General features: G+C 39.2%; 1 protein-coding gene across 1 annotated transcript; it reads right to left on the bottom strand.

Annotated features, from left to right (window-relative positions):
- Window positions 1-210: 210 nt before the first annotated feature.
- Window positions 211-18,762, bottom strand: agpat2 (1-acylglycerol-3-phosphate O-acyltransferase 2 (lysophosphatidic acid acyltransferase, beta)). The gene is made up of 6 exons (XM_018736870.2): window positions 18,190-18,762; window positions 12,490-12,623; window positions 9,164-9,339; window positions 8,526-8,621; window positions 5,428-5,500; window positions 211-4,496 (listed from the first exon to the last, which is right to left on the bottom strand). Exons 1-6 carry the CDS (start codon window positions 18,363-18,365, stop codon window positions 4,339-4,341), a joined length of 813 nt encoding a protein of 270 aa, XP_018592386.1. The 5' UTR covers window positions 18,366-18,762; the 3' UTR covers window positions 211-4,338.
- Between the last annotated feature and the right edge of the window lie 3,959 nt (window positions 18,763-22,721).

Genomic DNA, 22,721 nt, shown 5'->3' with positions numbered 1-22,721 from the left:
TGTCAATTTACCATATCAGAACATTCATTTCTTTTTGTCTTGGTCAAAATAAACAAGTGCTTTGCCAACATAAATCTACATTGCTACTAAATCTGATCTGTCAGGGTTTACTGGTACCCTTTGTAATAGTAAATGCAATCTGTAGACAAAAGTATCAGTTGCTGTAACAGTCAAAAAATGTAATTTGTAGATTAGATGGCGCTATAACCACACAAGCAATGCAGTCCATCCACACAGCTGTGACAGTATTTAAAAGATGAACTAAAGGTATATGTAATTCTTGGGGGAAAAAAAAAAAAAAATGCAGATCACCAGACTGACTATAAACACTGCTACCATTTTAATTATCTTGGGCAATAAAACTTGCAAATTAGATAAGACTTGCAGTCATCGTACAAGCAGGTCAGTGAATGTCACACCACCGTCCTCATCTACATGGCTTTAGCAGCCATTTCGTCTCCAATGTGACAATGAAAATCAGAGGCCACAAACCAAATATATACAGATTTTATTTTATTTTTTTTTTTTTTTAAAAAAAGGTAATTTAAAGACCAAAAAAAAAAAAAAAAAAAAAAAGATTAAGCAGCTACCTTGGAGACACTTGGTGAGGCAGGAATACTTTTCCCAAATGCAGTTACAAACAAAAAGTGGTTTGACTGAATGTGTCATCTGGTGCAAAGTACAGCCACACAGTGCATATGACTTCAAGCATAGACCACTGCTGACTCTGTGAAAGCTCATGGAGTGAGTTGGGATCTTTCCTACAAATATGCTGCAAAATATTCAGAAACACAGGCGCACTTTGCTCCAGGATATAGGTTTGAAGCCAGTAAAACACATTGGAAAGTAGGTATTTATGCAACAGTAGAGCTACCATATAGGCTCAAAACACTGCATGTGTCATATGGCCTGTGCTGTACATGTGACAACAGATGCCTGAGAAATGTAAGCATGCTGCACACTGACTGGCTGCAAACTAGCCACTTCCTTATGACCCCTCGCTGAAGTCTGTACAGGTGTCCAGCACATTTACTATGCTTTAATGGCCCTGAACTTTTGATGTTTGTTGTTCATTTCTCAGTGCCAGTGTCATTTATGAATTATGAATTGACAAGCATCAATTCATACATAAAAACTAACAAATCCAAAACATGGCCTATACAGCTTGAAAATTTTGCAGTTAACACCCATTTTGTCATTAAAAGATGTGGAGTAATTAATCGCTAACAAATATACGTTAACCAATGGCCCGTTTTTGGTTTAACCAATTAAAAATTGTCAGTGCTTTCTTCACGCAATTTTTTCCTAATACACAGTTAGGGCAACACAAAAGAGCAATCTAAATAGCATAAAATTATTCAACAATAAAAATGTCCAAATGAGAAAAGGTAATTTGAAAATCACTAAATAGTTCAGAACACATAAAGGATGAAATACTGAATTTACTAGAACGCAAAATGATTTTGTCATTACAAAGAAACCTAAAAAAGCCAAATTATCTACCTACCGTATAGGACAGTTGATGTTCTGACAGCATGCAATCTCTGGTCAGTTCTTCAGGCATGCTTGGCCACGGCAAGACGAGGGAAGGATGAGGGGTCCAAAGTACATAATGTCATTACTAACCTATTAAACCTTCTCCCCACAGCATATAAGACAATACCTGCCCTGCTGACACCCACCTGACTTGTAAATTAGTTCAAATGACAGCATTTTTTTCCATTTAGCTTTGAGTCCATGCTCTACTTGGCTGTCTGAACTAACCAAGCATATCACACCATAACAGAACTAATCATAGGACAGTTACCAGTATGTAAAATATGCAATTATATGATTTGGAAAAGTGTGGCTGCCTGCAGTGTTTGTAAAAGTTCAAATGCATAAATGACATTTTAAAAAATGTTAACTAGGTGTTATTCATTTAAATCTGCAAGCTTTCACTACCTAGTACCAAAGGAACGCAATTATGAAGTCAGTTGGTGCGCCTCTACAGTGATGTCATTGCCAAATTTTAGACATTTTTGTAACAAATTTCTTAAGTCAGCCTTGTAATGCACAATACATAGCGTTGTACAATTACAAAAACTGATGTCTGTATACATTGTTATATTGTATGCATTTTTACCCATGATTAAAACCAACAATGCTCAACTGCCCACAATCATGAAAGCACATCAGAAATCAAATCAAACAACTTATTTTAAAAAGATCAACAGAAAAGTGGAAACACCAGGTGAAAGTAGGAAACATGTAACTACTTCTGGTGATGTTTCACAGAAAACCCAGCAATTTACTGCTTTTTTTTGTAGAATTAAACTTTCACTAAACAAGGACAACTAAGTCCAGGTGCCAAAAATTACATGACAGTATCAACCTTCGTTTAGTAAGCTAGCTGCTAAGATTAACTAGGCCAATTAAAAAAAAAAAAAAAAGTGATTCAGGTAGTGAACTATTTATTTACTCTTTGCCCATAATTGATTTAAGTAGCTTGGCAACACTACAAACACTATCACGTCAAGAATTGCAAGGAAAGGTTCAACCATAATTTAAAGCTACTAAGGTATTCTCTAAAAATTCTGAATGACAATTTTTCCAACCAGATTGTCCTCTAAGACTTCCATAAGATCCTCCTTTTTCAAAATCAAATTTAAAAATGTAGCAATTACACTGATATTTCAATTACCTTCCAATAACACCTTTAAAATATATTTTTCACTATAGTATAAAAGTCAGTCAAATGGTTGTATTTTCCATTAAATTCTCATCACTGCAATAGTATTTTTTCTCAGCTTCATTTTCCACATTGAGGTTCAGTGTCACAAAACATTCAGATTAGACCAAGGCTTTAATCAAATTTAAAATAAAAATTTACTTCTGGCTGTTGTTTCCTTACTATGACCTTCTTCCTCTTCCTTTCTATAAGAAAATATTCTCCATAAGATTTTCCATTGTGCCCAAAACTTTTTGCTTCCAATGGAATCACTAGTTAGTGTTTGGGCTCACCATTTTCCTTCACGTACTTCGGTTGGTCTCAGTGTAAGTACAGAGAACTTAACTTGGACTCATGATTTCGAAGCAAAAACTTAACTAAGGAACAGGTTAGAACGGGTTATTTCCCTGTTTATGAAAACTGGGGCAGATCTCTTTTCGGAATGCATTCCATTTTGTGACTTGATCTCACCCACTAATTAAATGAACATAAAAGATTAAACATTCTGATAAGTGAAGCTTTAACCAGACAACTTTCAATTATGCTTTACGTGATTTGCATGAGATTTTTATAAAGCACCTGAAACAAAAAGCTTAACATGGCACACCATGAGTCTCGACTCTGGAACAGTCATTTGTTGTACAATGAAAATTGCAATTGCACTCAGAATTACCTTTGACACATGTGACATGTTCACTGTTAGGGCTAATCTAGGAGGAGAAAAAACTCTTACTTAAAAAGCACTGAATATATAAAACTAACTACAGGAGTTCAGAAAACACAGTCGCTGAGGACTACATGCAGAATCTTACTAGAAACTGTCAAAAAGGAATATGTTACAGGAACAATGCACAACATTGTATTAATACCTGTTTCTCTTAACACACTGACACTAGTGGTAATCTAGTTGGATAAACATCAAAGAGTTATGATAGGAAGAAGAATGGTTAATTGGTCATTACCTCTGACACCTTTGGCCACTTCCTCAAATCCTGTCATCTCTTTAAAAGATGTCAATATCTCAAATGTACACTTGGAAGTGATAAGGAGATGAAACCAAAAAACATTATTGACTAATAACATATAAAACTGACACTTGTTTAAACACTATGACAGTGGGAAAACAAAAGAACACACACAGCCACTAACAAAAGGAGAAACAAAAATTTTGGGTAGACCGATTTGAAGGCATGCATGACAAGCATGCATACATAAGTCCTAAAATCTGAGACCACTAAGCAACAGTGGTTCCCCCAACTGGGATCAGAGCAAGGCTGACAACTGCACCTCAGACCTGCCTCTCACAGAACACTGTTGGTTTCAAAGACCACCGCTTCTACCCTTTCTTTAACTCATATTAGGGTTCCAACTCCTACCTGCCCACTGCCCACCCTCTCACCAACTGTCAATGTCTACAAAAATAAACAGGCACGTCAGCAAACACTGCGCATGACTGCACCTTCTAGCATGCCACGATTGCACCTGTGCAGAGGATGGGAAATTGTAGCATTTTGCCATTACCTTCACAAGTGAGAAGTCTACTTTTTCCAAAACACTTGTAACTGCACTGCCTTTATGCATTAGGGGTAAGGGGGAGGAGATCGAGTGTGAGGCAGTAGCTGAAACGCTCAGTGACCTGACGGCCCATTGTTCTGAGTAGCTGCTCCCGAGATCTCAATGAACGCAGAACGCATGAGGTCATAGGATTTGTCGGAGAGTGCGGTCACATCATCTGACGTCATTCCCTTAGTTTCAATCTTTGGGAGGATCTTCAATCTGACAGTTCCTTAAGACAATGACAAAAGAAAAATGAATTCAGCTAAATTCATTAAAATTGGCTTAACAATCAGTATACACTATGAAACATAAAAGAGCTTCAGTCCTGCGAAGCAAAACTACGAAAAAGTGTTCAAAAAAAAAAAAAAAAAAAAAAAAAAATTTCATACAGAACAGCAAGCAGTTAATTTAATCTTCTGTTTTGCTGAATTCCATAGAACTCTTCAGGAAACATCAAGATGATATGAGTTTTTGTTGACTTGACTAACAACTAAAGTGTACTCTGAATGTTAAAATTTTGCAACTGGTCTGAGAGGTGAAGAAATTAAGAGCTCTACAGTTAACTAAAGCAAAACGCAAAAGGCCAAAATTTTGAGTTACTCATCATGAAAACAATTACTTAAGATCTACTTCACAATATTTTCCATGGGACTCTAAGCTGACAACTAAAAAGGAAACTATCAGAGATTACAGATGCTCTTTCACGTAAACCATTAAGACAGGGAATGGCCATCTACTGCTGTGGCCCAGATCTTCACAAAGAAGGCTTTGAGGATACAGAGTTCATTTGGCACATATGCAAATGAGGACCAAGTTAAGATGCAAAGATAGTTCTCTTAATATTTCGTGAGGGTTCCCTCAGCTATTTCCACTAGAAGAACCACAAGTTACCATGTTACCAAAGATATCCACTGTTAGTGGGTTACACTAGTTAGCAAAGAGGAGTGTGAACAAAGCACTGCAACAAGTCACAAGATTTCAAACAAACCAGTGAATCAACAACTGTATATCCAACACTGGAAAAATGCTAATTGTAGTTTCAATGATTAATTTCTCTTACAAAGGAGAGAAATTAATCTTAAAATCTGGAATGCTGTTTGCAAAATACAATATAAAATTACTCTGCATAACTGGTGCAAGAGAAGAAAGAAAATTCATACCAGATTTAAACTGCTTTTCTTTTCGTAAGTAGAAGTTACTGTAGGAGGAGAACACTATTGGTATGATAGGGGCCTGCGGAGAGAGAACAGATGAAAGGTTAGATATAAGGGTATGAAGCAGATATAGCCAGAATAGTGTACCAGACAGAGGCCTCTGAGGATTATATACAGATTTAAGTGACTGTAACAAAGCTCACAAGTTCCACTGTGTAGCTGTACTAGAAGACCCTGCCTGCTGCCCTCCTCCACCCTGACCGGGAATCAAAAGCCAGGGAAACACCCATCCAGCCATCAGCAATAAGCATTTGTTCAATACAGGGTTACAGAGTCCCATAGTCTATTCTGGAGACAACATGGACAACCCCCGGATGGAACACCAGCCTGTTGTCATCACACGCGCGCACACTACAGGCAATTCAGAATCGCCAATTAACCTAAAATACATGTCTTTAGACTGCAGGAGGAAACTGTACCACTTAGACGAAACACACACAAGTAGTGAGAACATGTAAACTCTACAAAAAGTGAGGGAGATTTGAACTCATGCTCCAACATACAGCCTGAGAGCTGTAAGGTAGTAGTGCTACCCACTGCACCAGCATGCCAGCAGCCAAAGGAACCATTCTCAGGAAGAGGAGGGGGAAAAAAAAAAAAAAAAAAAAAAAAAAAAAAACATAACCTGGGGAAACACAAATTCCAAAGATTAGCAGGATACGTCTCACTCAGAACTAATAATAGCAAGTGAAGTTCTCACGCTAACAAAGTCAGGTCTAGTAGAACCATCATCCCAGGATTTGCTTGGCAAAATCTCCAACTCCCACTCCCAGGGGTACCCCTGTTTAAATCTGGCTCTCTCTGGGATTTGCACACATTAGTCTTGGCACAACCCAGTGCATCACTGAGCAAGTCTTGGGACTGGGGGTGCTTGGTTTTGGTAGCGTATTGCCGCCAGCTGAGGTCAGTTCCCAAGCCTGAAGGGACAGTGCATGTGCTCAGACAGAATAAACCCTGGGCTCTGCCCTGCATTACCTCAGTGTTTTCCCAACACTTTGGACCATCTTTGCCCGGGAGTTCACAGAAGCATATTAGAAGCTTGTTCAAAGGGGTCAGCAGCTGGAGGATATCCCTGTCGTGGATGGTCCCAGAGAGATCTACTGTGGTTTATGGCTCCTGTAGACATCCATCCTCTATTACTTCGTAAGGGAGGCGATTTGGCGCAATTCACTCCCATTGCTGAGCAATATCGAACCACAAAACTCTGTCATTCGCACAGAGAATTGCATACAAAGGAAGACAGCACCACAGTGTTGGACAGCATTAGATTTCTTCGAGAAACTGACAAGAATACCAATAATGAAAATATTCATTTAAATCCCAAACTTTCAAAATATTTTTAACTCTACACAGATACACAGGGACCTCAAAGAAGTGTGTCAAAGCAGCCTTTCTTTCACTGACTGACTTCTGACTCTCCTCCCCATCCCCTTACAGATGAATTCAGTCTTCAACTTTTAGACAATTTTCCCATCCTCATAAAAAAAAAAAAAACCCAGCAGATTCAATTTCTAGAAAAGCTGAATACAAACACAAGATGCTATTCAACTATACTGGACAAGATCCTGCTTTTTTAAATAATTTTATAGTACAGAAATACAGTGAAGAATCAAAGTAATTCATTTCCACTGTATAATTCATGGCTTTATGTACACTCCAAAATTAACAAGTTAAAACAAAGCAGCGGCAGCAGCACTAATAAAATTCCCCCTCTTGTTCCACCAATAACATAAGAAGTGCTTGCCCAAAAAGTGCAAACCCACAGAGAAATACAAAGTGGGATATTTCAGCAGTAACAAGACCAAGGTTTTCTGCACTCATGAGGAAAGAGTTTACTTTGTCATAACATTTTTGGAATCAAATGCTGAAAAAGCATAATCACTGTTAACCATCAACTTATAACATTTAGTAATTTACATTACTCATTAATTCATTTAGCAGACTCTCTTGTCCAAAGTGACATACATCTCAGAGAACACAAAGTGCATTACATTAACAATGATCTCCAATAATAAAGAAAAAGTGGAAGTATTCGGGAGAAACAGGCAGAGTGTAGTGTCTGCATATTAACTCAAGAACCACTGGTCTTAGTTACAGTAAAAGGCAGATGAGGGCAAGTAGCAGGAGACTGGAGTTGTTACACCTCCCCATTAGAATAAGAAACTAAAATTTCACTGACGTTTCAGGATGGTGCCCCATCCCCTAAACCTCCAGCAGAGAGTGAGGGGGAGGGGTACTGTCTTCTTGATTAGAGTGCAGGCCACATCAGCGCTGTGGAATGCACCACTGCGTTTTCAGGAGGTAAATCCAGCCAGCTGCCTGACACACAAGTCCAAGTGGGGGGGGGCCCACGTAGCGCTCTGTAGTGTAGAAGACTTGCCGTCCTCCCCCGCAGATGCATGCAACAGGGTTACCTCAAATCCCCAGGTCAGCAATTTCAGCAGGTGCTACCATTAAGCTACATTTACTTTCATTGTGATTAATTAAAACGTGCCAAAGCTGAAATGGTGCGAGACCAGTAGACTTTCTTGAAAAAAGGAGGGGGGGGGGAGAGAGGGGGGGAAAAAAAAAAAAAAAAAAAAAAGCACTAGCACTATAGTAAAACTAAATGAACTCCAGCTGATTTAACTTGGCAGCTTATACTTTGTATGAAAAGATTTGAGAAACGATAATTGTTTCTTTGATGCAGGTTTCTTGAAGGTTACTGCATTTTTCCGCTATTACTGTGAGCCCTGTGCAGTTTGTACATTAATGTAGTGGTTGCTAGCACCTCCTAGTGTTCTTTGTGTAAACTGTATGGAAACAAGAGTCCAGGGCAGGGAAACTGTAGGATCCATGGGGTCTCAAAAAAGACTTAATGATTACAACTAAAAGTGCAGTTCCCAGTACTGCAGCCCTCCACATACAGAACTAGGCAATCTTAAATTTATACATCCTGAAAAGGGATAAAACATGGAAAAAAAGGGAAGAACTGGGGTACAGCTCAGCTGACAATATCCAACTCATCTTGTAAACTGAAGTTTACCCTTGAGCCCATAGCTCACCTGTGCCTGTATCGCCAGGTGGAATGCTCCCTTCTTAAAGGGCAGCAGGTCACCTTTCTGGTTACGTGTGCCTTCAGGGAACACCCACAGGCGAATCTGCAAGGGGAGCACAGCACATTCTATCACGCAACTGGAAGACAATACAGAAGAAGTGGTTACAACAGCTAATGCTACTTGTGAAGCAAGAAATATAACGTTTGAGTACAAATGTTGGAAGTAGTCCATGAGGACTTCCGCTAAAAAGTCATAGAAAGAAATCAGCCAAAATGCTTTCATATCTCATTTGTAGCAGCTCCCAGAATTAAAAGACACCTGTGGGTTGCTTTGAGCAGTCTGTCCAATTCAACCCATACAGGTATTGCCCAGAGGTGCTCAAAGTTTTCACTGACCCTATATAACAGCAGAGCAAAGAGCTAAATGCACAACAATGTTACACTGAAATAGTGAATGTGGAAAATCATATAAGGAGGTGAAGTACAGCAAACAGAAAGAATTCTAAAAATTTGTATTAAACGGTACAATCCTGAAAGATCTATCAAAGATTAAAACTCCATAAGAAAAGTTATTTCAGTTCATTTATTTACTGCCCATGAACACAGAGCTTTCAGTGGCATACAATGAGAAGAGGGTGCTGTCACCTGCTCATGCAGCATGGTCTTTGCTGTTTCGGCCATCACACTCTTGGCATCGCTGGTCTTTTTACGGTTGATGAAAACGATGCCGCCCAGCCAGCACACAATTCCAACTGTTCCAGCATACACCAGCTCCTTCTTGGCAATCATGGTACAGCGGTCAGGGAGGATCTCCATCATGCCTGAAGGATTTAGGGAAAATCAGAAAATATTGAAGCAAAAGCTATTCCAGCACAGACTGAAACCAAAACTAAAGTTTCCTAGAGCATAGTCACCTACACCCAAGCAACAATGACCATGGACAAAAGGTATGCAGCCTTGATCTTGGAACTGAAGATGGTTCTGGCTTCTGTTTCACTTAAACATTAACTCATTCAATTATTATAGCCAATAATAAAATTACCTAATGTGCTCACTGTAACTTTTTGAAAAACCTTGGAAGAACAAAAAAGATAGATGTTTAAGTGAAATCTTTTCCATGGCAGTAAAGTCACAGTACCTTTCATTGCAACATCCTATACAAGTACTACTGCAGCAACCAGAAATCACAAACTGTATCATGTAGGAACCCATTAGAATCTTCCCAAAAGATGTCTTTTAATAGCACACCACATTTAAACCAAAATAGCAGCTATGACCTGAAAAACCTTAAACTCATGGCACAGCTGAAGGGACCTTTTGACTTTCACTTACTCCTGAACTTGGAGCTTCCAATTTTTAACATATTAAAGAACATATGGGAACTGCTGAATTTATTTTTTCCCCAGCAAGAGGACTTCCTAGAAGTGCCCAGAACTACCCAAAAAGGAGAAAACACTGAACTCACTCCTATGCAACCCTGATTGTCAGTGTAAACATGTGCCATGAAAAGGTTTATAGAAGAAACACTGAAATGTGTTCACGCCTGCATAATACATGATTTTATTCTACTAAAACACTTATGGACTTGAGATTGCTTCCATAATCCTTCCATAAAAGAACTGGTTGAATGGCTGCTGAACAAACTGAAAAACCTTTACATACTACCAAACATGTATCCCAGGTAACTTTGCAGGAATTCAATTTTTTCCTGTTTAGTCACTAAATAAAATTACTAAATATAAAGAGAGTTCATCAACTGTCATTAACAGTTAAGATGTGCTAACTTGGTACTTCACCACATTAACTTTCAAATATGATTTATGCTACAGCTGGCACAAGCATAAATAATGTTGTGTGGCATTATATAAATTGTCTCTTGGACACTATTCCATTTAGATGGCAGCACTGCCTTCATAAGAGTATATAAATGTGAATAAAATTCAGTGCTTGTATTTTTCACATTTCAAGGGCAAAGTATTTATGTCTGACAGTTTTTTTTTTTTTTTTCCCTGGGAACTAAACCAGTTTGAAATGATGAACACTGCTAGAAAAATCTATTTCAAACATGTTGGCAAATGCAAGTTAAGGAAGGATGCAATGCAATTCACCTTCTAATACCAAAAGAGTAGTGTTTCCTATCATCAGCCGTTGCAGGGCTGCAACCAAACGTACAAGCGGAGCGTATGTTGTCTCTTTCAAAGTAGGTCAGAGATTTGATGCGGCTCCATCCCTTCAAATGAGGCCGCACACCATGCACACCAGAATTGAGAACACAAATTAAAGCTTTCATAGCACTGACAAACATCTGCAGCAGATGTAACTGCACCGCGAAACCAAATATCACTGAAACTGAACCATGAATGGGAGGGCATCCAAAATTACCTTTACTGCATCAACCTTAGACCTTCTAATCATTTTCTATCCCTCAGCGTCCAACACGTAGTTTCACTTTCAGTCCTACAGATGAGGTGCATAGCTTCAACCACAGATCAAGAACCAGAAGTTCCCACAGTTTGAACCTTCATGCCTATAAGAGACTAAACATGAAGAAACTCAGTCAGAATGACAGTTTCTCCAGTAATAATACTGCAAAGTTGTAAGCGTTCCTTATAAACTGCCGAAGTACCTTCAGCCACCTCCTTGCTAAACGTTCAGTTGGGGCCATTACCACTGTAATGTTCACCTTCCTACTGGAGCAAAGCTAAAATGGGTGTTGAAAGGTCAGAGTGATGGTGGAACAATGTCACAGCCACCTTCATGTTTTCTGCACCCAGAATGTTTCTAACAGCAAACACAGCATAATTTTAGACTCTAGCGTGGGTAAGAGCACTGGACAAGAAAATCTCATTAGGCCAAGTCTTCCCAACCTACAGCTGCAATGTTGAGGCTTGTCCCAAAACAGACTATGATCACTTATTTCATGCAAATCCTGGACTGAAAAGGGTTTTCCCTTCACAGCTGCAGAGAGTGTGATCCTGTTCCTCCTACTGAAGGATTTATTAGGGATACATGAAAGTTTTATTCAAACAACCCAGCACACTTCTAGGTAAACATAATGAACAAGCACTATGGATACTAATCTGTCACCGCAAATCTAGCTGGTACAGGAAGTGGATTACATTATGGTCATCCTTTAGTGGGAAAAAACCAAATAGCAGTAAATGAACCAAGTCACATGTACTTTCATCTGGGGCAATTTCATCCACACCAGCACTATCACAATTCTAAAACTCCATGTAAATTGTTTAAATTAAAAAAAAAAAAAAAAAAAAAAAAAAAAATAAGGCATAAAACTTTCAAATGTAGTTATGCACCCCCAAAGTAAAACAGAGAAATCAGCTTTCAAGCTTGAAAACTGTAGGAACTAGGGATAGTCAGAAAACTAAATTTGGCATTAACTTGAATTAAATTGAAGACTGTCACTGTACTGCTGTGAAATACAACAAAATTACAGTGGTACTCCCAACTTTGTTTACTGAAATATTTACCAAACAAAAGAAAACATTTTTTGGAAGTGACATCAGCAAGTTCCACCACCGCTTACCATTTCTATAAATGAAGGATTATCGACCACAATGTTGATCAAATTAATTTCCAAATGATGTGAGCTACACATGGCTGTAACACCACACGACATGCATACCTCACACAGATTTAGACATATGTATTGGATGCATATATTACCTTAAATTACACCCTAACAAATAACTTGAAATACTGACCTTTGTTAAATTTTTTTTCCCCCACTTTCAAAGTGTAATAACCAATCAGTGCTTGAAATTGGATAAGATCACACATACCAGCCCACAAAGTGAGCTCGAGACCCCTGATTGTTATAACAGAGAAACCATGGGAGGTCCTGACTGAGACCATCATCCATCGTACAGTGGAACTATGGAGTTCAGTAAAACTTTGTTGTCGGTCGATGTAACCATATAGGCAGCATTTTGAAGACTATAGCAAGTACACACCCAAGACATCCAGGGAGCTCTGGTGGTTTGAGATAATTACGTAGGGCCCCTCAGTCTGCAGGTGCTCCCAGCCGCTGACCTCGAACCTCAGGCCAAGGAAGTACTTTACATGTCGTACCAGGAAGCGAATAACCCTGTAAATCAAAGACAAATGACAATATTAAACTGTTACTGTGCGCTTCCTTAAAACTGGGAAAGTAGATTGCCCTCTTCATGTTTATTGCCAAAACAGTAATGGCTTTGTAAACACAATGATTAGAATAATTATGAGTAAGAGATTAAACAGAGTGACCATATTTGTTGATGCAAACAACATTTTATCTTTTCAAATTAAAAATTATGTACAAATGACTTCCAAATAGATTTTTTAAATTACAATTCCAGCCTGATCAGTCACGATAAAAAAAAAAATGGCTCTCATAAGACTGGATTTCTACACATGATCTTCAACTTGACAGGACTCAGACCACAGACATCTCTGTTTAAAGCATGAAGAAGAGCTCTATTGCTCTGTTGTGTGTTATTTTCACTACGTATACATAAAATAGATTTTTGTCATCTCTAACTGTTGTCATTGTTCTTCTGAGTTTGAAATGTTGTCTGTCTCACTTGAAAAGAATCTGGAAATATTTGTGGCCAGAGTTCAACCATTTTAAGCTGTGTGATGCATTACATTCAATTCAATTTATTTTTATAGAACACTCTTCTCACGCAGTGACACAGAGCGATTTAACACAGGTATAAGGCAAGAAAAACAAATACATCAGATAAGAAACAAAGACGACAGCTGACTAATGACCACCATAATACAGTACTTTTATAAAGCTGTAAGTATGCCTACTGGCCATGGAGGAAAGGAACAAAAACCAACTGAAAAATCGAGGGAGAAAAAACCCATGGGGGTCCAAGGGCCAGTGGCTGCCCAACCCTCCTGGGCATTCTAGATTAAGTAACAATTCTAAGGCAGTTAAAAAGTAATAATGAAATTGTTGCTATATGGTATTTTGAATCCCCAGCTCAGCATGGAACATCTCGTCCATCATGGCAGTTGGTAATATAGTACCTTACAGTAACATAACATTATAGTATTACAATCTTATTTTCTGACAATGCAGAAAGAAGCAAAAATGATAAATGCCCATAAAACTAACGATGTGTCACAAAAAAAAAAAAAAGAAACCTACCAATGGACAAACACAAATCAGCAGACAGTCAAAGGCCTGCTGCAGAAGAATACTGATTACTCTTCAGGGTTGACTGCAATGTGGTTTCTGGCACTAAATCAATCCAGTAAAATTAGTAGTCATCAATACTGTCTCTGTGACCAGCAATCCATAGGCACATAGAGTATGTAGATTTCATCTGACCTAGGAAATCAGGTATTAATACATATATGAACCATAACAACACAGTAAGGCAGAATGAATGGATTTAAAAAAAAAAAAAAAAAAAAAAAACTGGCATTTTCTCATTTTAAATGCTATATATTCTAAAACTATCATCAGATGTACACTCCAGAGAAAATACATAAAGGTGTAAAGATTTTCACGTTTGAAGTGTAAGATACAATTGTAATGTGTTCAAACAGCAGCCTAAAGGTATAATCTATCAGCATTTGTCTGCATGTAAATTACAGGCAGGTCTACTGTTCAGATTCAGTGAAGTTTCCATTTTTTCATCGTAGCTCGGTTAAACTAAACAAGTGCAGCTTCAAGTATCTTTCAATTAAACCGTAAAAAGTATGACAAACCTGGATAAAGCATTCAAATTATATCAAAAGATATATCAAACCCATTACCGAACTTTTATAAATTTTATACTACATTAAAATCAGGCTAATGTAGGTAAAACATTTTAAGATATCATTAAAACCAAAAAATAAAAATAGAACAGAAATAGAAGCGCAAACACAAAATTCTGATTTCCCGAACTGCCAGTAGAGATAGCAAAACAAAATCTAGAGTGCTCAGCGCAAGTCTAAAGTTCCCATTCAGCGCACTGGCAGTATTTTCCCACTGTCAGGGAGATCATTTTGTTTGGACAGTGTAATGGGGACACAGAGCAGAGGATTTAAACCATTATAGAGGAAAGTTTACTTTGTCTTGCTCCAGGACATTTGCCCTGCATTCCACTCATAACACAAGTCAGGCAGAGGAACACAAGTCAGTCAGAGGACAGTGAATCTTGCACCGTGGAATTCCTCATTAAATCAATTTGACTTAAATGTGGGTTTTTTTTTTAAAAAAAAAAAAAGGGCCTGAAGACTCAGGAATATAAACCTGGTAGTGGCATCTGTAATAATATTTCCCCAATACTCTAACTAGTGTTTCTGGACCTTGCACAGAGCCCTGGCTTTACAAGTTATGAAATTATAGTATGACCCTTTCATAGTTTCGCAACACTCAGCCGATCATTACTGTGCACTCCAGTGGAAACCCTTTTCTAAGTGGATCTTTAAAACTGTACATGCTACAATGCTGAACGCAAATACACCTTATAGAGAACATTGTGCTTTTAAATGATACCATATGTTTGGGTGTGGGGCTTGGACAATTTCCCTGAGTCTCAGAATAAACAAAACTATACAATCACACATTGTGGGCCCACAGCCACACTGAACACCACTGCATCAGGAATTAATGGCAGGGTTCTTCAACTATTAACATGCTATATTTGGAAAATTTGCAATGGACTGGCATCCCGTCTGGGATGTGTCCCCTCCCCCTCCAACCTTGGACCCTGTGTTGCCGGGTTAGTTTCCGGTTTGCCGTGACCCCACTTGGGACAAGTGGTTTCAGCCTGTGTGTGTGTGTAATGTTCTTTGCCATGACTGTGTGAAACAACTACTTAAAACTACTTCAGACATCAATGTGACCATGAAAACAATTCCCCTGTTTCTTTTTCCGGTACTGTTCATGACTTTTTCCTGTTGTGTGTGTATTTGAAAAATGTATTAAAATCATGGCTTTAAACTGCTTACAGTTGTTACCATAATTAGAGATAAACATGAAATTATCCATCTATTCATTAATCTATCATCATTAACTGCTTGTCCAATGCAAGACTGCAGTGGTCTGGACTCCATCCTGGAGGCACAGCTGTCAGTCAATTTATACATGTACACTAGTTATCTGGAGGTGATACAAGTTACATTAAAAGAGTTTCACAGGGAAGAAAGAAAAAAAACTACCATAGCATCATCCTTGCTTTTGTAACCTGTGTGTATTTATTTAAAAAACACTCATTTGATATTCTCATTTAAAGGATTCTGATAAACTATGAAGAAAGACTGTGGACTACATTGTTGTAAAGACAAGCCTGATGATACATCATTGGCAGAGGACATTAAACAGTCATTATCCAGAACAAAAACAAGTTAAAGCTACTGGTGTCAGACCAACTATGTTTGAAAGAATGTCCTTGACAGGAGCAGTCATCAGTCATGACAGCTCCCAAAATGCTGGAACACAAAGTAGCAAAAGTGACTGATGTATTAAGATGACACTGGCATTTTTGCAAGATAAATGTTTGCTGTACATACATACAGAGCTTTGCAAATTACCACCAATATAAAAAAACAGAACATACTGTATTTCATTACCCAAAATAATGTACTGCAACATTTCTTCACTTGACAATCTACACACTGACATGTGTCACTGTTGTGGAATATTTCTAAAATTATACCTTCTCTAAGTTTCACTGTGCATCATATTGGCTATTTAAAGAACAACCAACCGGGTGGGACACAACTGGCCTGATAAGCAGGGAGATCATACAAATTTAATAAGCACCGCAATCAGAGAAAAGCAAAATTTCTTCATTATGTAAATGTATTACATGTGAACAGAGTAAATGGAGTAAAGAACACTATGGACACATCCTGGATGTATTTGACTTTGTTTCAGCTTCAAACAGGCAACCCTCAAAATAAAAAAAAAAATAAAAAAAAGAGGCAGGGGATTTCAGGACGTGAACACTGCTTCTGAACACAACTGAATGATCCCACATGGACCCTTTCCCAGGAGGCGCTCACGATACCCCTAGATACCCCCCTCAGCATCTCAGTGACACAAACTGTAAAACGATGACAGGTGGTAAATGTGCTAATGTATAAATAACTGTATGGAGAATTGGTGTTTTGACATTTCCATTGGGTTTGAGAAATTGGTGTGTGTGAAGATACATTTAATTTGCACACGCCTTTCTCCAAAGTGAAATACAATGATCATTATTTACATTTACACATATTGATTTAGCTTAGGGTTTTGCTTCTGGAATTTTTTATTTTTAAACTTCCTAGGATTTTAGCTGACACCTCTGTCCAAGGTGACTTACGGTATTAGATGCAGTACCCTAAACCTCCATGCTCCCATCAGTAGATCAGTCTAACGAACGGCGTCCGCGCGCGCGCGCACACACACACACACACACACACACACGCCAATTAGATTCCCTAATTCACCCCACACACTTCTTGGGACTGTAAGAAGAAACCCACGCAGGCACTAAGAGATGCGAAGTTCTCACAGCACCGTTCGAACCCACATCCAATCGCACAGCCCAGCAGGAAGATTGGCTCTTTTACCAGCTCATGTCCCACGTCTGTCTTTCGCCAACAGATTAACAGTAAAGGTACCATGTCAGCGTGCGAAAACTCCAGTGTTTGGTACCACAACCCAAGGTGGGAGCAAAATTAAAAAGCTGCATGATTATAACAGTGATTATTTTCTTTAAAAAAAAAAAATACATTTGAGTTTATAAAGTTTTTCCACTCTTTTCGAATACAACAAACGTTCACTACTTAACCGAATGCCACGCAAACACACAACATTCGCGGAATAAAATCGGAGGGAATTTCGACTTTCTTCGAGCACATGATGATTCGCTCGAGTCGAGGTTCTTCTAGAAAGAGCCTCTGTCGTCAAACAGCGGCGCCCGTTATTTTATAATCAGGCTCGTTTTTTTCATTCGCGGCGACACTTGCTGTCTCTGGAAACGCGGGAAAAGCACGTGTACTTACGCGTTTTTTTTTTTTTCTTATTTTTAAGAAATTCGCACAAAAGAGGTGCTACTGCTGGAAACCCTGGAATCCAGTGGAAAATGTGACACTTCGATCGGGATCTGAGGAGAACCGGTCGTGAGCTCCTCTCCGGACGCGGGACACCGACTGCTTAGCAGCTGAGTGGGGCTGTCGACACGACACCTTATTAACTACTTAACTTTAGGGTTACCAAAACGTCCAGTCTGCTATTCTTAACCCACTCAGGGCCGGATGGGGCCCCGGCCGGAGCGCGGGACCGCACCACTCCGCCACCAGCCTGGACACATCACTCACACACATCATGTGTCCAGGAACTGTCTGTGTGTACTGTGTGGTGGTTAAGTGTTTGAAAATAAACAAACTACAAAATACTATTTATTTCCTCATGATCACTCAGGTCACCTTGCACGGATGATTTATTTTAATAATTCCTCATTAATGCCTCGGACGAAGAGCAACAGGGAGGAACTATTTTCACTGCCCGGGCCGAGTCGTGTAACCCAGTCCAGTCGCTAGCTGAGCAACACTCGCGTCGCGCACGTCAACTTTGACAAAGACATGATTGAAACGTCTCGCATTCACTTTGGGCTGCTAAGCAAAATTGCACTTTCCTCTCGGGGATGTTTGTCGTCTTAAATTCCGCACCGGCCACTCACCGCATGTTCTCCACGTCTCTGCCGCCGCTCTTGAGCACGCAGATGGGGATGGCCACCACGGCCAGGATCATCATCCACGCCACGTAGAAGCACTTCTTGAAGTAGAACACGAAGGTACTGCTGGTCCACAGGAGCAGCGGGACCAGCAGGAAGCCCAGCACCCACAGGGGCTCCATCCCGAGCCGCCACGGCCGACTACTGGAGCACCGCAGCCCGGACACACATCACAGCTCCCCCTGCCCACGGCGCTGGAGCTCCCACCTTCCACACACGCAGCCCCCTTTTTTTCTGACGATAACCACAGCAGCAGCGCGAGGAGATCTCGTGAGGCCGAACGGGGAATCCAGTAGGCTATCCGCGCAGCGCGAGAGCAGATGTTCTTCCACGTCCGTCCGCCAGAGGAAATACGCTACGCGGGGAGGGAAAAAAAAAGAGGGAGAGAAAAAAAGAAAAGAAACTCGATTTTTCTTTTATTTCCGGTTCTTGTACTACTTCTTGTAGTTCTCTTAACGAAGGAAGGGGGCGCTGTGTGGTACTGTGTTCTTCCTCTTATTCGGTTTTAACCACGGCGACCTGCAGAATGAGTTGAAGTACGATACGTCAGAATACAACAAAGCGCCTTTAAACCGGAAATTAAAGGAATGCGACGACGACCTCCGTTCGGCTTACTGGAACCCGAACAATGCTCTGTCACGGTCATGGTCGTAATTATTTTGTGTTCAGTTGGGGTCTTCGTGATTTAGAGTGCTGGATGGACCGCAGAAGCTACTTATAATTCTCTACACAATAGAGCAAGGTCACATACGACACATGCGTACAGTGAGTCACACACTGACTGAGGGGCACCAGGCATGTATGATACACTCACCCACTTTTTGCCTTTGTCCTGAGCAGGGTTGTGGTGGGCTGGAGCCTATCCCAAAATCACTAGGCATAAGGCTGCGCGGGGTACACCCTGGGCCGGGCATCAGGCCATTGCAGGGTATACGCTCACCTATTCGTGCAGCACGGGCAATTCGGTGTCACCAGTCCACCTCAAGTGCACATCTTTGGACGGTGGGAGGAAACCCATGTGGGCATGGGGTGGACATGTAAAGTCCACACTGGTGGAGCAGGATTTGAACCTATGCGCAAACAACCCTGGCTGTTTCTCTTATCTGATTTTCTCAGCCTTGGATGTGGATATGAAAATGGAAAAAAGAAAAAAAAAAAAAAGTTTTTTTTTTTTAAATTTCTCAATAATCACAAAGAAGCAATCAAATCTCCAAAGAGGTTTGGCAACATCCCTCTATTAAGTGAAAACAGGAGTCAGTACATCAGATTACAGTGGGTTGTGGTTAACAGGATTAATTGTTTTAATCCAAAAGTGTAATCCAGTTTTGTCTTCATCCTCTTAACTGATAAAATTAAAGACAGACGGGGATTTGAGATTGCTTTCTCAAACAAATCTGTGTTCTCTTACCTTTATATATATTTGTAATGTACATTTGTTTCTATTTACATATATTTATACTTCTATTTCTAACTATATATATGCCACGTGAAATGTTTTCAATGCATATTTGTAGTGATGTTAAAATTTAATTATTCAGTAGTTCATTTTTACATGGTGTTACAGGAGAGAGAAAACAGGGAAAAGAGTTCAGACACAACCTCAGACACATAACCTCTATAAGTGAAGTCAGAATAAAAGCTACTACAAGGGACTTCCTGGTGGAACCACTGAATTAAAAACTATGTACTACATACAGTTTTACTGGGGTAATCCATTGCTATGGATACAATGTATTATTTAATTCAATACCTTCACACACAAACTTGAGAATATCTAGAAATAATCACTTTTATGAATAAACTGTCCAAGTTGTGCAATTAAATGTTTTGTCTCAGACAATACTAAACAGTATTAAGGTGTATGGATTACTGTTGCTGTAAAATGAGTATACAGAAAATTTGTTATGAAATGGTTAATTAGGTGCTCCAAAGGTACAAAATTTGGGTTCTTGTTGATCAACTGTATCGGCGCTACTGTGCCCTTGTACATAAAGTGTGTTATGTCACAGAAAAAGGCTAAAGTTGTTGGTGTCAGCCTCTCGACAGACTACTGGCAAAGTTTAAGTTTCAGTCAGTTATCCCAGTTTTTATTGTTTCCTTTGTCAGTTTTGATGGAACAATTGGCAACAAAAATGTTTTCACAACTTGTTGTGTATAGTTAATTCCTTCCCTGGGGCCTGCGATGTCAGACCCTCATATGACACAGTTACTGTAATCCTTAAAAGAATTTTAACATCCATTGAAGACAATATCGTGACAGCCCCACTAGCATCTGGCTATTGATGTATCACAACTATGATAGTCATATTATTTACTTGCCATTTTTGTCCAAGGCTATTTAGAGTACTTGATACGCCATAAAGGCTACTTTCAACTATCTACTCATCCACACAATAGAGCAAGGTCACACAAACATTCATTCAACCAAAATTTTAAGTGAGACTTTGATGCATGTATAGATGTGTTCTATAGCAAAGTATTTCTAGCGTTACAATTTCCGTAGTTTAATGTTAAATTTGATACCATAAAACACCTATAAATCATACTGTATGAATGTCATATTACTAATAATTTATACAATTAAAACAGAATTTCACTGCTACAGAAATACATTCTTGTGAACAATTTCAGTATGAAATTTAACATTACATTACAGAAATTTTAAATGCCCTATAACAATCAGTCAAGCTGTTTTTGACCTGTTTCTGTCTTTAAATGCAATATTGTTTTTAAAAACCTCTACACTGACTGTATTTGTTCAGTATTGATTAGCATCAAAAGTTATGTCACTGAAAAGAAAAATATTGAGAAATAATGTAATAAACTCTCATTATCGTATAAATCTGTCTTGTTCCTGACTTTCCAGTGCAGCTGTCATTTGGTGTTGCGAGGTGAAGGGAGTGAACAGGGTAATTACAATGAGTCAGCAAAATTGAAATCGCTGAAGACAAGGTTCCTTGTACCCCCCTGCCGAAAATCATGTTGTTATTGATTCTTCTCCCAGGATGAAACTTAGATTCAGGTTTGTTGACCTCAGAAGCAAGGTTTGTTTGCAAAAATGCAGGACTGGAACATGGTTTCAGAAAAAGACAAAATAATTGGCCAACAGGAGGTAGAAAGTCAAACTTCGGGCCAGTGGTCTTTTTTATTAAAACGCAAGAAAACAACACAAATTAAATGAAATCTTTCACAACCTCCACAAAAGTGAGAAATAGCACAAAACAGGATACAAGAAACCTCCCAAAATTCCACCCAGGCAGCAGCACACACAATGTCTTTATCTTCACTCAAGTTCTGTGTTCAGCTAAACGCAAAGGTTAATCAAAAAAGGATCTGTAGTTCTCTAGCCCGGGTAATCCACCTGATCCTTCTGCAAATGAGTGTCTCCCTGGTCCTTGTATCTCTCTGTCCATGTCATTCAGCACCTTCTCACTGTGAACCGGTGGCTGAAATAGACAATCGGAAGCTATGGTGATCATATGTCACAGTTGTCTCCTACCAGGGAAAAATGGAAAATTAAATTCCTCATGTTTTATTGTTCAGCATAGTTTCAGCACTGTTAATTGTAACATGAAATAGTAGCCATCATATTTACGGGTGGGAACTCACAATTTTGTGCCTGATGAGGACTGAATCATTTTCATGATTGTGGTTTATATTTTAAATGCATTAAAATAACTTGAGTGAGGCAGTAGACTGGTAAACAAGAGTAGAACTGTGCTTGAGACCTGGGGATCGAAAAATTCCTTGTCATGGAAAAATTGCCATAAGCATTTCCATGCTGACAGTGTCCTGTCCAAACACGTGCAATATTTGGCCTTGTTGACCTCCAAACTGACAAGAACTTAAAGCTGGCATAGTTGCTCAATGAGCCTCTGAGTGTCTGTTTGTCACCATGGTGACTCAGGCATTTCTGCTCTTAGACAGTGATGTATCAAGGCTGTCTGAAAATGATCAGATTCCCAGTGCCCTTCTCACCTCTATGAATAATAAATATACTATTCTTGGATGTAAAGCACACCCAAGGATCCGCTGAATTTAGAGAATATTTTGTTTCCACAGAAATGCAATTAACTCCCAGCAGACTAAAGAACATAAGACATGGCCCCAAATCAATTTTATTAGAAGAAGCTTACGAAAATAAAATAACCTCAGAGAAAGACTAAGCTTAATGTGGACAGAGGCTGCAGGCACATCAGTCGAGTATCAGTGACCCTTCACCCATGCAGTGTCTCCATTCAGTTAGAATTAACACTAAACACATTAGTGTTAAACATGCAGCTCCAACTCATCCCTGCAATATTAATGTCACTTTGTGGAGGAATACCAGAGGACCAGATACAACTAGAATGTGCATGCTATTCTGTCAATGACATAAAGTTGACTTTATGTCATTGACAGAAAGAACTGATTCTGGCCATGTTATTTAATTCATCCAGATGGTACTTTATTCAGCTTCATATTCTTTAAAAGCTGAG

Source organism: Scleropages formosus, chromosome 6, assembly GCF_900964775.1.
Source record: "Scleropages formosus chromosome 6, fSclFor1.1, whole genome shotgun sequence".
NCBI lineage: Eukaryota > Metazoa > Chordata > Actinopteri > Osteoglossiformes > Osteoglossidae > Scleropages > Scleropages formosus.
This window is presented reverse-complemented; position numbering and strand designations above follow the sequence as displayed.

Bases quoted from the DNA above. Each gene is read 5' to 3' on its own strand.
- agpat2 (XM_018736870.2), bottom strand. From the start codon at position 18,365: ATGGAGCCCCTGTGGGTGCTGGGCTTCCTGCTGGTCCCGCTGCTCCTG. The intron at 8,622-9,163 runs GTGACAGCACCC...CTCCCCTTGCAG, and splicing joins AGACCATGCTGCATGAGCAG to ATTCGCCTGTGGGTGTTCCC. The intron at 4,497-5,427 runs GTATGAATTTTC...CATTGTCTTAAG, and splicing joins AGAAAAGCAGTTTAAATCTG to GAACTGTCAGATTGAAGATC.